The following is a 17,006-nucleotide window of genomic DNA, read 5'->3' on the forward strand; positions in this document are numbered from 1 at the left end:
CACTTCTTGCGCTAATCAAATTAATTCTTTTTAGTTTAACGTTTCATAATTCATGCATAGTAACACTGGCCCTTGGGCTTGGCCAAAAAACAAGATTATTTGAAATTAAATATAATGTGCTATCTTTTGCTAGCAAATTTAATCATATTTGAGTATTTTGAAGGTAAATTCTAGGCATTTTACCCTATAAAACCTGTTTCAATCTTCAGAAACTATCAAGCTATCACAGCCCTTTTTTGTTTTATGTATGTAGAATAAAACCGTCATTTTTCGGAAAATCAAGGAGAGAAAACGGTGAAGCTGACCCTGGTACGTGGCAAAAAAATTCGAAAAGCAAATGATATGAAATAGAAAGGAATATGCTACAATTTTATCGCAAATTCAGTGATATGTTTGAGTATTTTAAGATTGTAGACCTGAAAATGTTGTTTGAGCCCTAAAACTCTGTTTAGCTTTTTACCGTTTTGAACAGAGAAACGGCGGTTCTATAGAAAAACAGTTGTCTGAACGTTGAAAATGTATTCTCCGTTTTTGCGTAAAGAAAAATAACCATCAAAAGATGTAATTTGCATGTATTGTGTATTTTATTATTTCTGTACTTTTTTAAATAAACATTTAAAAAGAAAAAAAGCTGAACTGAATAGTTTAGAATCCAACAATCTTCTAATTTTTTTACCCAAATCGGGCAAATAGATACTCGTATGCAACGTATATGATACGTCTGTGTGCGTTTCTCAAAGGAGAAAGTGTGTATGGTAAAATCAATAATGAAAACTTCTCAGAATTCCGTTTTTTTTTGTGGTTGTTATCAAGAACCATAACCGAGTAAGTATTTTTCATTTGTGTCTTCTTTATTTCTGACCTATTTTTGATGAAATCTTTTTCACTGTTTAAAAACTGCTTCATGTTTTTTAAGAGATTTTTTTGTGCCTCCAAAAAGGCGGTAACGTTTGGGACTTCCTTTTTATATTGTATTGTTTTTGTCAATAAATTGCATTCCATAAAATAAAACTTATCCCTTTTTCTAATTATTGATTTTTTTTTATTATTTCCTAACGGGCAGATCCAGGATTTTTTTGGCGGGGGGGGGCGCAAAATAGGTTGGTCCGATAAACTTGCGTTAGGAGCAAGTTTAATTAACGCAAAATTGCGTTAATTAAGTAAATTATACTATTTTTTTTTGGGGGGGGGGGGGTCCCTCGCCCCCCTGGATCTGTCATTGTTGAGGAAAAAATCCTCCTTTCGTAAATTTCTAAAATATAGTTTTGTATTGATTTTCCTGATTCTACTGATCTGCCCATTCTCCAAAATAAATTCTTCTAAATTTATATTTTTTCTGTATGAAAAAAAACTGGGCAGAATACTGCTATTGGAAATGGATACGCATTTGAACGAGATTTCGACTTTACGCACAAATCCAAATACCTAGGACAAAGAGTACACCCAAGCAATAAACTAAATATAAGACTCCTTGTACATGCAAAATTGCTATTTGTAGACTTATGCTATCATAAATTCAAAGACAAAAAGCTGCTTATAGTGCTCTTAAGTACAAAATCCTAGTTGTACGAGAAATCTCTGTTGATTGATTTTGCCCCCTCGTTTGGCTCGTTGGCGTCCTGGAATATACCGAATTCCTTTTATAAGTTCTAAAAGGTCAAGTTCTATTTAGGAGGGCTCTAGCCCGTAGTCCCCAAAAGTTTAGAAGTATGTTTCTAAATAAACTAGCTAGTGAGGAAAAATTGCCATTTGCAGCTGATCAAGGAATGGTAATTATTTACTTTCCTTAGACTTAATAGTAAAATGCTATTTTGAATGTTAATTTGCAAAAAAAAAAAAAAAAGAGAGCTGGAAAACCCTTAATAATGACGTCAGTTTTGCTGTAATGTCATTTTTAAGGGGTTTCGGGCTCTTTCGACTAAGGAAAATAATAATTACCATTCCTGAATCTGCTGGAAATTATGCTTTTTATTAACTTTTGGCAGCTATGAACTGTTTTACCTTTTGGGGCCCTATTAAGGAATTAAAATGGAATTTGTCCCAGACACAAGGTACTGTTATATTAGTTCAATGCCACGTTATATATTGTACAACGAAGATGCTAAAGAAACTTGTCAAACAGGTTTTTTCAACGGAGATTTCCTATGCTGAGGATTGCAAACAGTGATTTATAACTGCGTTTACAATATTGAAACTTCAGTTTTTTGGGGTTTAGGGGAAAAAAAGGTGCCTAGGTTAGGTTAGGCTACGTATTTAATATATGCTATGCTTTACCCTCCACCCCCCTAGTATGCAAATATATAGCCGAAATTTGTTAATAAACTATTTTATTTTCATCCTATTTTGTTATATTTCATTACCATTATCCAAACTTCACTTTTCGCATGGCATCGAGCTAATAAAACAGTACCAGAAACAATTATTGAACTATGAAAGGAAATAAGAAAAGGCATCAAGTGATGTATTCATTTTCATCCTAGCTAAATTATGTTGTAAACAGCAAATTTATCTTAATTTCTGGATACGCTCACTTCTTTTTACTGGCTTAATATGGTACAGAGGTGGTAGGTGAAAATCACGAGGCCTGATAACTGCATTAAACACAATAGTAAGAACGTATCTGTTTACACTATATTTACGACCAGTTTACATCATAGTTTCCCAAAATGAAATCATTAGTTACCTTGTGTTGGCACAGTGGAAGGGTCTGGTTTGCATATTGGAAAGGTCTCATGTTCAATCCCGCACGGCACAAGGAAATAATTTGAATAATAGTCAATATTAATTTTTTTATTATTACTTATACTGGACAGATTTTGCAATAGTATGGTATATACCCTTATTCTGAGGTATATTTGGGTATATTTCCTTGTGTATATTTGTGACACACAACAAAAAGAACATAAAAATGTATTTTAGCTTTTCAATTACAATTTTTTCTTTTATCATAGGCAGCGCAATAGCACTGCCTAAGTAAAGAATGATGTGGGTACAATGTTTTATTTTTTTTTTCTCCATACCCGGGCACTTTGTATCGAAGGAATTGTCGTAGAAACTTCGAAAAGGGCTCATTCGATTTGAAATTGGAGTGGCTAGTGCCCTTTTTAATAGTCGAAAATGATTGGAGGGAAACTAGCCCCCCCCCCCACGCCCATCATTCCCCCAAACACATCCAATCAAAATTTTGAGATTGCCATTTTGTTCAGCGTAGTTGATTTCCAGATAGAAAATATGTTTTTGAGGAGAACACTCCCCCACAACCCTCGGGGCAAGGGTTTTAAGTTATGCCCTTAGGGCATATAAGAACGATGTTGGCACAATGTGTCATTTTTTTTTTCCTTTAGAGCAGGGCACTTCATATGGAATGGGTCGTCGTAAAAACTTCAAAAGAGGCTCATTTGATTGGAAATCGAGAGTACTAGTGCCCTTTTTAATATTCGAAAGTGATGGGAGGGCAACTAGCCCCCCCCCCCCCGCCCATCATTCCCCCAACCACATCCAATCAAAATTTTTAGATAGCTATTTTGTTCAGCGTTGTTGATTTCCAGATAGAAAATATGTTTTTGAGGAGGACACTCCCCCACAACCCTCAGGGCAAGTTTTTAAGTTATGCCCTGGGGGCGTGTAAGGTTTTTGTAGAAGCCATTCTCGTAGAAACTTCAAAACAGGCTCATTCGATTGGAAATTCAAAGGGCTAGTGCCCATTTTAATAGTTGAAAGTGATTGGAAGGCAACTAGCCCCCCACCCCTCCCCCACGGCCATCATTCCCCCAAACACATCCAATCAAAATTTTAAGATAGCCATTTTGTTCAGCGTAGTTGATTTCCAGATAAAAAATATGTTTTTGAGGAGGACACTCCCCCACAACCTTCAGTGCAAGGATTATAAATTATGCCCTGGGGGCATATAAGGTTTTTATTGAAATCTTTGTCGTAGAAACTTGAAAAAGGACTCATTCGATATGAAATTGAAATGTCTAGTGCCCTTGTTAATAGTCGAAAATGATTGTAGGGCATCACACCCCCTTCTCACGCCCATCTTTCCCCCAAAAACATCCGATCAAAAATTTTTGATGGCCATTTTAATAGACCTTGTTGAAAGTTTTGGAAATTAGGTTTTTAAGGATGACAACCCCTCTCCCCACAGCCCTCAGGGCAAGGGTTGTAAGTTATGCAGTGGGGGCATATAAAGTTTTTATTGAAAGCGTTGTCAGGGCAAGGGTTTTAGGTTATGCCCTGGGGGCATATAAGGTTTTTATTGAAATCTTTGTCGTAGAAACTTGAAAAAGGGTTCATTCGAGTAGAAATTCAAAGAGATAGTGCCATGTTGCATTGTCGAAAGTGATTTTAGGGTGACTAACCCCCCCTCTCATGCCAACCTTTTCCCTAAACACATCCGATCAAAAATTTGAGATAGGCAGTTTACTGAACAGAGTTGAACCTTTTAGAAAAAGGATCTTTAAGGATGACAACCCCTCTCCCCACAGCCCTCAGGGTAAGGGTTGTAAGTTATGCCGTGGGTGCATATAAATTCAAAGGGCTAGTAGGCTACCCTTTTTAATAGTCGAAAGTGATTTGAGGGCAACTAACCCCCCCCCCCCCCCACGCCCATCATTCCCCCAAACACATCCAATCAAAATTTTGAGATAGCCATTTTGTTCAGCGTAGTTGATTTCCAGCTAGAAAATATGTTTTTGAGGAGGACACTCCCCCACAACCCTCGGGGCAAGGGTTGTAAGCTATGCCCTGGGGGCATATAAGGTTTTTATTGAAAGCATTGTCGTAGAAACTTCAAAAGGGCTCATTCAATTGGAAATTGAAAGGGCTAGTGGCATTTTAATAGTTGAAAGTGATCGCAGATCCACTGATGCCGCTCTCACGCCAACCATTTTCCCAAATACATCAAATAAAAATTTTGAGATATCCATTTTGTTCAACGTAGTTGAAAGTTCTGGAAATTAGATCTTTTAGGATGATAACCCCCTCAGAGCCCACAGTGCAAGGGTTGTTAGTTATGCCCTGGGAGCATATAAAGTTTATATAGAAAGTTGTTATAGAAATTTCAAAAAGCCATGTCATGCCTTTCCAAAAACTAACCTGACAAGTATGTGTCCAATAAAAGAGTCATGCATAATCCCGCCATTTATTCGTGCCCCAGCCATTTAAACATTTGCCTCTCAATTACTTGAACTATCTGACATGGCTTTTCTCTGTCTAGAATTAGCCATGTCTTGATGCAACCTATGCAACCTACTGCAAAATACTTGATAACTTCAATTCAAAATCAGCGGACTCGTTACAATAAATAACCGAGTCAAACTCAAAACGAGCAGAAATTAACACAAGTTGGGCGCAAAACCCCTATGCCTTCCCAAGGCCAGAACAAAGTTTGCACTTTACTGAAAAAAATACAAATGAATGTGCATTGTCAGTTTAATATACATATACTGATATTTAGTAATCAAAATGTTAATGTTATTTGATTTATTATAGCTAAAAACATTTATATTTTTTCAAAAGTAAAAACATTTATATTTTTTCATTAAAGTGCAAATTTTGTTCCGGCCTTGGGAAGGCATAGGGGTTTTGCGCCCAACTTATGTTAATTTCTGCTCGTTTTGATTTTGACTCGGTTATTTATTGTAATTTTTTTTCGTTTTGGGTTTTATTTATTTATCGATGCTGATTTGTGGTAGTTTCACGCTTGGTAGATTATTTGATTTTATTTTTGTTCATTTTTGTTTAATGAAGTTCTTTACTTTTCTTTGAAAAACTTATTTTGTGGAAAAAGTTTTTTTAATTAATTTCTTATATTGGACAGATTTTGTAATAGTAAGGTGTATACCCTTTTTTGGGATATATTTGTGTATATTTTCTTTTAAATTTATATTTTATCTATATTTTTTTCATTTATATTTTATATTTCTATATCTCCCAGCATTTCTTTATTTCTTTGTTTCTTATATTTGTTGTTGTTATTTTTTTATTAACGAAGTTAATTTTTGTTATTATTAATATTATGCCGATGTATTAATATTTTTTTTACTATATATCCTACTATTTATATACCCAACTTTACCCCCTCGGATCTCCGTTGGGGGTTAATGTTTTTTGTAGTTTTAAAAATTAAATAAAACAGTAAACGTTAAATCAAATAAATTATTCTATAGTGCTTACCATCACCTAGGCCTCGCCAAAGAAATACCGCTAGTCCTTATAGGTTTCGGCTCTTTAGACTCCTGACTTGGGCATTCTGGTGCACCCACCATGTAATAGTAACTTTGTATTATATTGAAATAACTTTAGTTTCAACTGAAATGATAATATTTTAAATTTTTATAGGAATTAGGAAATGATGGTTCCGGTAATTTTACATGGTTCTAGTAATTTTATAATGATAATTTTCTAGGAAATAATGGTTCTACGTTTTGATTTTTGTCAACCCGCCGACCAACGATCTTATGAGTCAACTTTCAAACATTTGCTGAAGAAGGGAAGATACGGTGTCCTTAATCCACTTCCTCCTTCAGTCAAGGACTTTTATATTGTCCCTCTTGCATCCAATGCTCCTGTACCTGAAATGATTTTGCCAATAGATGGCCCTGGTGAGTAATAGCTTTAGTGACAGATTCAAATTAGTAGATGCAATTGATGTTGACGTCTAAGAAGAAACAGAAAAATATTAAAGTATTTTTATCTTAATTTGCATGATTGGCAAGTGTCCCTAACACCCAGCCAATCACGAATCTGTAAAGAATTAGGCGATATTATAACTCTGTAAAAGAAAAGAATATTGTTCTACAGTGTTTTTCAATCCAAGTAAGAAGGCTGTCGGATGCCCCCTTTTTTGTTGCCGGGAGACCAATGAGGATTTTTCATTATAGAGATTGCATACAGTCAGTAGGCTTTATTAAAAGATGATGAATTTTGCAAATATTGACGAAGACCACGCTGCCCTTCCATATCAAACAGAGACAACTTAAAAACAATAGAGAAATTTTTTTCCAAGACAGAGCAATTTAAATCGGTAAATATTTCGGCCCTATGTCCAAGGGCCGTCTTCAGCACACCATTAAAGAAAAAATATATATAAAAACAAACCTACATTAAAATGCGAGGTTTAAAACTAAAAATGCTTTTAAAAATTTTTTTCTATGTTGTGTCTATTGTTTTTAAGTTGTGTTTGTTTGATGAATTTTGATGATAAGGAAATACCCTGTTCCAACACGGGTGATCGCGTTTACTTTCAGGATTTAACTTGGGGGGGGGGGGGGTGGAGGTGGCAGTGGGAATTTATTTTTATGTTCGCAATGAATTAATTTGAAGTGAAAACACATTTTTTGTAGAATTAAAAAGAAGTGATGACCATATAGCTCCAACCGTGATTATCATTATTTTACTCCCTTTTTTAATTTATTAAACTAAAAAAAAATCGGTGTCAAGTGAAAGTAAAGAAGGATATTAAAACTCCAACTAAATAATAGTATTCTAAACGTTAGGGGAGCTTCTGACTCCTCCCCCCCCTCGCTCTTAATGCTAAAGTTTATTGGAGTAAAGTTTATCCAAAAGAGTCATTTTGGTTAGTATTTATGTAGAAAGACTGAAACTTGCACTTAAAGGAATGTCTATATTTAACTGAAGTTCTGCAGTAGGAATAACAGATAAATGCAGATAACGCAGTACAGATAATTAACAGATAATGCAGTAGGAATAACAGATAAATGCAGATAATGCAGTAGGAATAACAGATAAATGCAGTAGGATTAATGGTATGAAAATGTGGTAATCTGATTTTTTTTTTTTTTTTTTTTTTTTTTTTTTTTTTTGCAAATTTCGCATGGGGTATTGTCAACGCTTGGGGTAATTCAAAAGATATTACTACTGTACATCCAGCACCATCATTCTCTTCCCCCATCTACAGGGGCTATTGTAACCAGGGTACAAAATATGCAGACTGGACATGGTTCAATAGCTCCCTAATTTATATCCCTTAAGGGGATTTTTCAACCTCAATTTGACCCATCCGTGTCTACTTAGTGGCACTAGGTTATTCTTTCACTAACATCACAGATGCCACTAGTAATAGTAGCCATAATTGCATCGTTTTAACGTCCCAAATCATAAGTTCAGAGATGAAGACATTGGGTAAAATAAGATAATTTTGTTGGACATATTTATATACAGAACATTTCTAGAACCTCCTAAGAAACTTCCTGGGGGGTTGTTGGCAGCAGGTGGTTGTCTTCTCTATTCTAAACATTCTGGTTGCGCTAACCTTACATTATTCTGCACGTCATTCATTCGTAACGAATTCATAAACATACGATAAGCATTCTACTCACATAAACACACACATGATCACGATTCTTTTACAAGGAACAATCTCATTCCTGCAGCCTTGAAGAATGCCAGACGGCTTGGGTTTCTTATTTTACCTGGAATTATGTCCCATACACAGGGGGCAAAGTTTCTAACTACAAAAGAATTTCTAATCGTGTTTCTAAATGAAAAATTAGGTTAATCATTACGTCACGCCATATGAAAATTATACATTGAATATACCTTATTGCAGTTAATTTTGTAGGTTTAGAGTGAAAAAGTCCTCTCTGAAAATTAGTTACAATAAGATCTTTTGAACGTGGAGATAATCTCCAGCGGAGAGCCATTGGTATTAATTTATTATCCACATATATCATTTTATCTCCTTTGTGGACCTAGTTCGTATTTTGTGAGGAAAATAGCCCTACTTTCTGTTGTTCTTTGTTGTACTAATTTTCCTGGGTTACCGCACGTGAAAAAGTCTCTTTAACTGCTTACGAAGTCTTATGGTAGTTGAATTTGGGAGGGTCAATGCTTCTTCGAGTACCAGCTACAGGACCTCTAGCCATTTTTCGCTTGACACCTTTTATTTCTTAGATGGTCATGCTTCAAAGAAGAAGCAGAATATTTTTTGGCAAAATTACAAATGCTAATCAAACCAAAAGTTTTCTTTTTAGCACAGGGATTAGTTTAAAATTATATTGTATTTGCACTGTAATATTGCCTTTAATTTGACGCCATGTGACCTTCTGAAGTGTTTTCTGTTTTAGCATTTGTATACCACCCTCCTGTACCCACCGACTTTACAAGTTCCAAAAGAGCATTGGCCTAAAAATGCCTTGAATTTCTGCCCCATGCCATTTTTTAGTTGTATGGGAATATGTATTCTTAGCCATGGATCTTAGCTTAGTCAGATGAGCAGAGATTTTCCCTCGCTTTCAATTCATGTTTGTTCATCATCAGTTTTCCATATATTCGTTTCCATTAACATTCATATTCAGTATTTTCTGACAACCTGTCACATCCATTCAAACATTATCACAAGCAATAAATACCCCATTCATTACCGTAAATTTGTGTTTCGTGTGCCAAGTTGAGCCAATAGAACTATGCCCTCACTTGGATTGACAAACTTCATCTCAGTGAAATATAAAAGAACTGTTAGTCAAACTGGTTGGCAGGGACTAATAGTTCTTTTCTTTCTTTCTTTTTTCCTAAAAGAATTGCTTACCTCAAAATCTGGTTCAGTCAGTCATCTCATTCGAGGCAGCTGCTTAGTTGGGGAGGGGACCGGCGTAACTTGAGAGGTTGAGAGTTACTCAACCTCTCAGGTTGAGTAACTCGGTAACTCGCCTGAGGAAATCACCCTTTTTTGCCCTTCTCTTTCTACGCCACTAGAAAGGTGTATGTGTTCTGGAAAGGGGAGGGGCTCCAGTAAAAACATGGAAATAGGCAAATTGAATGGATAATACTCAAAAAGTATATATGACCGAACCTCCAACAGCCTCCTCTCATCCTCTTTATGTTCTTGGCGCCCATAGTCTTGTCTTTCATAGTACTAAGCCATTAGGTCTCATTCTACGTCAATAGAAAGGCATGTGCGTTCGGGGGGGGGGTGTCTAAAAAAATACATTAATTGAATAGAGAATACTCAAAGGATGAAGTATAATAGATTGCCAAAGATTGTCCTTTTCGGCCAACCGTCTAGGGCTAAACGGGAAGCGGGTCGTTTACGGTTGGGGTGTAGGATGTTGTAAAGAAAAGTATAAGAAAAATGGGAAATTTCTGGGAGGGTGTAAAGAGGGAGACTTTGAATAGATTAGGGTGGAGGAGTGGCCATAGCTGCGTTAGCTTCAGGTGGCTTGGTGCTGCGGTGAGTTTTTAGTAGCAGTAGTATATATGGCCAGACCTCCGCCAATCCCGTCTTATTCTGTTTATGTTCCTACTGCTTCCTTCCCTCCCTACAGTTTGTCTTTGATAGCACTAGTTTCAAAGTATTTTATCAAGCAATATTTTCATGGTTTTAGCAATGTTGTATTAAAGTTTTATTGATTTAGCCGAATTTTAGACTAATTAAATAACAGTTATACTCACTGTGTTATCATGTCGCGTTGACTCTTTTTTACTTTATTTTATTTTCAGGTTTTGAAGAACCGCGACCTGACCTATTGATTGGCGTCGTTGTAAGAGTTCGTGAAAAAGTGAAATTTGGCCGGAGTGGAAAAGTGGCGCTTCGCGATGAAGGTATGTCCCAATCAGGGTGTTCAGTAAAACCTTTGTTAAGGGTGATATTTCATTTAAGATGGCCAGAATTTAGTAGTATATATGTTACGGTGAAAGACCAAAATCTGATAAATATTGACGTTTGCCGGTGAATGTCCAAAATTCCTTTTCCTCTGCTTGGATTCAATCAGCTTTGCCAGTTAGCTTGGTCAGTCTTATGCAAGTTTTGAGGGTAAAATGTAAACTTAGGTTAGTTTATGGTTAAATTAGGTTATAAATCTCAGAAATGGGTTAAAAACTTAAGCTAACCTAACCTGTCACCATCAAACCTTGCATAAAACTGAAAAAGCTGACTAAATCCAAGGAGAAAAAAAAAGTAATTTCGACATTCACCAGTGAATGTCGAAATTCTCCAATTTCGATGTTTCACAGTAACATACTGTGTATACTGTCACAGTAACAGACTCTACTGTCAGTACTGTCACAGTGACAGTGTATACTGTCACTGTCACAGAGACATGTTACTGTCACAGTAACATACATATACTATATAGTATATTGGAAAGACAAAAAAATCTGCAGGGCCATGGCCACAAAGAAAAAGAACACCATACAAATATAATTCAAAATTTAACTTAAACTTTTGAACAAAATGATTAAAGCAAGGAAACCCATTCAAAACACTAATACAAACAAACAAAGTTATCACATAAAACCCTCACGTTGTCTTATGCCTACACGAATAAGCCGTGCCATATTCTTAGTACTAATACAAAACCAAATTTCCTTTCTCAATAGGCTCTTTCTTGAAGTGCCTATCAAACCTGATCATAATTGTATCTTTTATAGATGATAAGTTGAGTGGGGGTAAACTTTGGGGTTTAGAGTTTGAGCTTTTAATTTTTTTAGCTTAATTTTTTTGACTTTTCAAAACTATGGTAAATTTGTTGGAAATTATATAAACGGCACTTCTTTAATGAGGTTTCCGATTAGTAAATACACATTACCGTCCAAGGTTGCCAATCTTCCCGGTGCTAGTGCTGAGAATAGGACGTTTTGCTGCAGAAGTATCTTGAACTGTTGGATCATCTTGTGGATGCGATTAATAAACTTTTGTCATGTTTTTGGATTACCTGAGACTTTACTTATAAGCAGGACTTCTTTATAGTTTTTCTTGGTTATCAATTTGCTTTTAAAAATCATTTTGACAAGGCGTGAAGGCGATTTTGTAGTTTTTATAAAAGAAGGTAGGTATTTTTTTTCGAAGACAACACGGCCTTTCTATGACAAACAAATAAAAGTTCAAATAGGGATAAGTCCTTCTATTAGACAATAGTAACAGATACAAAAAGTTCTGGATATTTCAATTACATAAAACAGTGATCGTCATCAGCAGACATACCGCCATGACTATCACTGTTGTATGTGGTCGTAATCCGGAACTTTTTGTATCTGTTTTCATTGTCTAATAAAAGGACTTATCCCTATTTGAACTTTTATTTTTTGATAAAAGAAGGTGTCTCTTACGGTTGCTTTGTAAAGTTACAAGAGCTTCGTTATGAAATGGTCTTTGAAGTAATGGTGTCTTGGAATCAGAAATAGAGTTCTTTTGCGTAGAATACCAACTGCCTTCTACTCCGGCTAAGTCGTTTAAACACTGCGTTGAGCCTGCATTCCCTAAAACATAAAATGATAATTTGGTTCAAAATTTTTAGATAGCCATTTTGTTCACTGTAGCAAAAAGTTTTAGAAATTAAACTTTTGATATTAATATATATATTTAATTTTAACATCATCTTCCTTAAAAGTTGGACTGGTGTGCACCTGTGATTCTACATGCGGTATTGTCGTCATCGTCCGGTAAAGTGCGGGAGTTTTCCAAAAACTCTACAACTTTTTTCTATCCCTTAAATCCCAGAGTTTAATTCGCTCTTCGCGTCCAGTTCGTGTCCTGAAGCACTTATTTTTGTATCATTTTTTGTCGTTTATTCATAATTTTTTCTAGGATTTGACACTTTATCACCATCTACTTCAGACGAAAGACGTCACGGTTCTTATCGGCGGTCTAAACATCTAGATCATCTCAGGGCACCGGACAGCGTTTCCAATTCACCAATGGGACTGTATGAAGAGGCTTATTCTTCACCCTTGTCTTACGTTCCATCCGAGGTATTTTGTTTTATTCTTCTTTCTGTGTTTATGGAAGATTCCTTTTCATCTTCTAGCTGAAATAAACAATAGAACGGTTCCAAAATAATTGTTTCCTTAGTGGCATAGCCATGCAGACTCAACGTTCATCTGTAATATGGAAACTTTTATGGTTGTTTTTTCTTATTTAACTGTTCCTACAAGTTTATTTTATAGTCAGATCCTCCCTCTCCCTAAAATGGGTTGGATCCCCCCCCTATAGTTTCTGGCTACGCTAGTTCATAAACTCGTTACCAACAAAAGCTAGAAGTCTGTAATTATACTTTTCTCAGTCCTGTTCAGTTGTAGTTTAAAATTTAAGGTTTGACATATGACGTTCTATGACAGGTAAATAGACAGAGGGAAAATAATTGTTTGGTCTTTTAGTCATTAACTTAACAAAAAGACTGTATTTTTGTGCTACTTTTTCTGTTCTGGAACTGTTCTGGAACTTTTTTTTCTGTTCTGGAACTGTGGGTACTTTAGCCCCCTTCATACCTCCATAATATGGATTTGACTTATTTTGAGATTCAATAGCAATGCTATGAACCGTAAAAAAGCTACATAGTATGAGCAACAAAAAAATGTATAGAGAATCTATTTTGCACAAGAAAATTGGAGGCACTAAAAAAGCTTTCCTTGAAATAAATCCCATCTTTTGAAATTATACTTTAAAAACACCATTTATGTTAATTTGAGCTGTTTCTTGTTCTACACCCGGGTAGATTACGTGGTACGGCTTCACTATGACGATTCTGTCAAACACAGTTACACAGCTGACTTTTACTTGTAGCCCTTATAGAGAGAAAGCATATGTGACTTTTACTTGCTATTGGCTAAGCTTTTACAAGTTAATCTACATTTTGAATCTAAAAGGGAGTTGGTGGGAATATTGGAGGGAAAGAATTTTTAATTTTTTTTTCTTAGTAGAACTTGATTTTGCAGTATTACTTAAGCTACATCTTGTTTTTTTTTTGTGACTATTTTATTTCGAGCATTCACTATTGCCACAAGGACTGCTGATAACTCGTATATGGTAAAATCATATGAGGTCAACCGATTTGCGAACGTTCCATCTCCATCCTGTTCTGCTCAGAGCTTCACTCTTAGCTCTTTTGCCTGAAGTCTAGACTTGCTTTAAATCTTTACTCTTAAATGTTTTCCAGCCCCTTCGACGACGTCGTACTTTTCATTCGGTCCCAGCTGGCTTACCAAAAGCTACTTCTACTCATCTATCGTCCGCAAAATGTGTCCTAACAATCTTAAGTTTTCTTTCAGAATAGACCTAGACAGTGAGATCAAGCCATAATGTTCCAACAGCTTCTTGTTTGATATACAGTTTTCTCACACGGGTGCCTCTCCCTACTCATTTGATGACCTTCTCATTTTCATTTGGTTCGGCTTTTCAAATGGTTCCAGTTAGCTTATCAAAAAGTATAGTAATTGGTAGCCTATCGCCCATTATCCGTAAAGGGTGTCCTAATCATCTTAAGCTTGCTTTCATCAGAGGCCTAGATAGTGAGGTGAGGTCAGAATGTTCGAAAAGCTTCGTGTTTTATGTACAGATTAGTAAACAGCTACCTCTTCCTAGTCATTGGAAGACGTTCTGCTTTTTTTTGGTCCGAGATGGGGAAGGTGTTACCTTTTTTAAATTTATATGATTTTTTGAAGATATTTTCTTCACAGCGCATCTTCAGTCTTTTCACCTGAACCCTCAACTTAACAGCGCTAGAGATCTTCTTCTACTTTTTGATGGAAAATTTTTTGGAGAGATATTGTTTTTTCAGTCTTCAGTCTCCACACCTAAAGGATCAAATGTCGGTAAATTTAAAATTCGTAAGTATTCTACTTCTTGTAGCGCTCTCCCCCCTTGTTAGATTTCATGGTGGCGCTCATAATATCCCCAGCCTCTCCACCATTTGGGGCTGTAAGCACCATAATTGTTTTATGTTGCATATATTGTTTACAACAAGAGGGGAACTATCACCCCGTAGCGCACGTAATATAGGGTTTAATCTTTCATTTATTAATTTATCAATCATTTATTGATACTAATAAAAACAATTACAAATGTAAAATGGTTACTTGACCAAAGAACCTTGGCTTGTATTGGGTCACACAATACAATATAAAAAAAAAGTCTTAAAAATTTTTTAAATCTTAAAAAAAATTCTGCTAGAAGGCTTCATATTTTCTTAAACAGTATAACATTTTACTTGTTTTTGGTCTTCGAAGGTCGCTTCCTCTATGGGTTGGGGGGGGGGGGGTACACTGATTTTTTGCAAATGGATTAACATACCCGCAGGCACAGACCCGTTCACGGTTTATGCAATGCTGAATAAACAGTTCGTAATTACACCTCGATTACATAATTACACTTTTTCTGTTTACATAATTTTTTGTTTCTAATATTCAATGACACTTTATTATATTTTTTTAATTCTTTTTTTTATAGTCTCCGTACCTGAAGGACCAAATGTCTCTGGCAGAAATTGACAAGCAAATTGAGATGCAACGCAAAGAGATTGATAGTCTGGCCAAAGTTGTGTCACCAGATGAAACAGGTTTTATTCCAGGACTGGGTGGCCCAAGTGAAAGTAAGTTGATTTTACTTATAATTTCTTTAACAACGCTGTCTTTTTATAGATGAATAAAAATATTGAAAACGATTCGTTTGTTGGGCCAGATGTATGAAATGTGTTTTTTTTTTGTTTTTTTTTTTTTATATTTTTAATTTTTTAACTGCTACTGTAAAGATAATTTATTAAACCACATGGGCCTTACATCACATAAAGAAAGAAAAACGAGCAAAATTGGGTTTTTTATAGGCCAAATGAAGATAATGAAAAAACAAAGCGAATATTTCGAGAGGACAAACGCCTCTCTTCTTCAGCGCGAAACGAAACGATGTATCAATAAAAGCCAAAAATTAAAAGAATTAAAACCAAATACCTAACAACCATAAAAGCGAGTTATTCGCCAATATCCGCTATTTGCACAAAATCCAAAAAATATGATCTGCCATCGACGGATACTAGCGAACAACTGAACAAAAGAAAGGAATCAATTCATTCACTCGAAAAACAAAACGAACCAGCAATTAAATAAGTTGGAAAACTATGTCATTTGATTTCGGATTTTATTTAAAGCATTTCTTGCAGACACCCTTTGAGACCTAAGGGGTTGTTCACGTGTTTGATTAGATGACTGGGAAAGTGGTTCAAGGTTTATTTCAGGGATTACTAAAGTATCGGCTTCTCTTTTGAGAAAACCGAAATATGACTCGTTTATTCTTAAATCACCGGTTCGTTTTAAAGATGACATTTTTTATTTATGGGAGCATGGTGACGAGTCTCTGGGTTCTTTTCTTCACTTGCTCAACTCCTTGGATCCAAAACTGAAATTTACTCAGGAATCAGAGATAGAGAGGCGTCTTCCTTTCTTAGATGTTTTGGTGCACCGAAATGATTCATGTTTTGAGTTTAGTGTATATAGAAAACCCACACATAATGACCGTTACTTAAGTTATTCCTCCAATCATTCTCCTGCTGTGAAAAGAGGAGTTGTCACTTCTCTAGTTGATAGAGCATTGAAAGTTTGTTCAACACGTTTCTTGGATTTAGAACTCAACCACCTTAGAGATATTTTATTTGGGAATGGTTATCCAATTACTTTAATAAATTCTGTAATTGCAAAACGCATTAAAAGATTATCAGATAGTTCCACAGAAAACACAAATCAAAGGGAAAATTCAGTTTATCTTGGTCTCCCATACATTAAAGGGATTTCAGACCACATTTCAAAAAATCTAAGGAAAAATAACATTTACACTTATTATAGACACAGAAAAACTATCAAGTCCCAAATTTATCAAGGAAAAGACCCTATCCCGATAGGTGAAAACTCTGGTGTCTACAGAATTCCTTGTTCGTGTGGTCTTTGGTATATTGGAAGAACTAATCAGCGACTAACAGATAGATTAACTCAGCATTCTAGCTCAATTAATAATACACTTAAAAAGCGGAAAAAACCGGAAAATTTTGACTATGCCCTTGCAGAGCATATTTTCGAAAAACCAGACCATACTATTTTGTTTAATCAAGCTAGTCTTATTTCGAATGAAAAGGGTATTGTCCAGCACTACAGAGAAGCTGTTGAAATTTATAAATACCAACATTTAGGTCTAGCTTTAAACAGAGATTCCGGTGATTTAAGAATAAATGAGTTATATTTCGGTTTTCTCAAAAGAGAAGCCGATACTTTAGTGATCCCTGAAA

The 17,006-nt window shown here is 35.5% G+C and overlaps 1 protein-coding gene across 2 annotated transcripts in view; it reads left to right on the top strand.

The window, feature by feature from the left end:
• The window catches only part of pps (protein partner of snf), a 77,666-nt gene that overhangs the window by 44,395 nt on the left and 16,265 nt on the right, over positions 1 to 17,006 (top strand). For both annotated transcript variants that reach the window (XM_089094220.1, XM_089094222.1), the window contains 4 exons: positions 6,410 to 6,605; positions 10,462 to 10,563; positions 12,548 to 12,711; positions 15,185 to 15,326. In XM_089094220.1, coding sequence (XP_088950346.1) covers positions 6,410 to 6,605; positions 10,462 to 10,563; positions 12,548 to 12,711; positions 15,185 to 15,326 — 604 coding nt within the window. The remainder of the gene's footprint in view (positions 1 to 6,409; positions 6,606 to 10,461; positions 10,564 to 12,547; positions 12,712 to 15,184; positions 15,327 to 17,006) is intronic.

This window comes from Artemia sp. Qi Xiang Cuo, chromosome 9 (assembly GCF_049724085.1).
Source record: "Artemia sp. Qi Xiang Cuo chromosome 9, ASM4972408v1, whole genome shotgun sequence".
NCBI lineage: Eukaryota > Metazoa > Arthropoda > Branchiopoda > Anostraca > Artemiidae > Artemia > Artemia sp. Qi Xiang Cuo.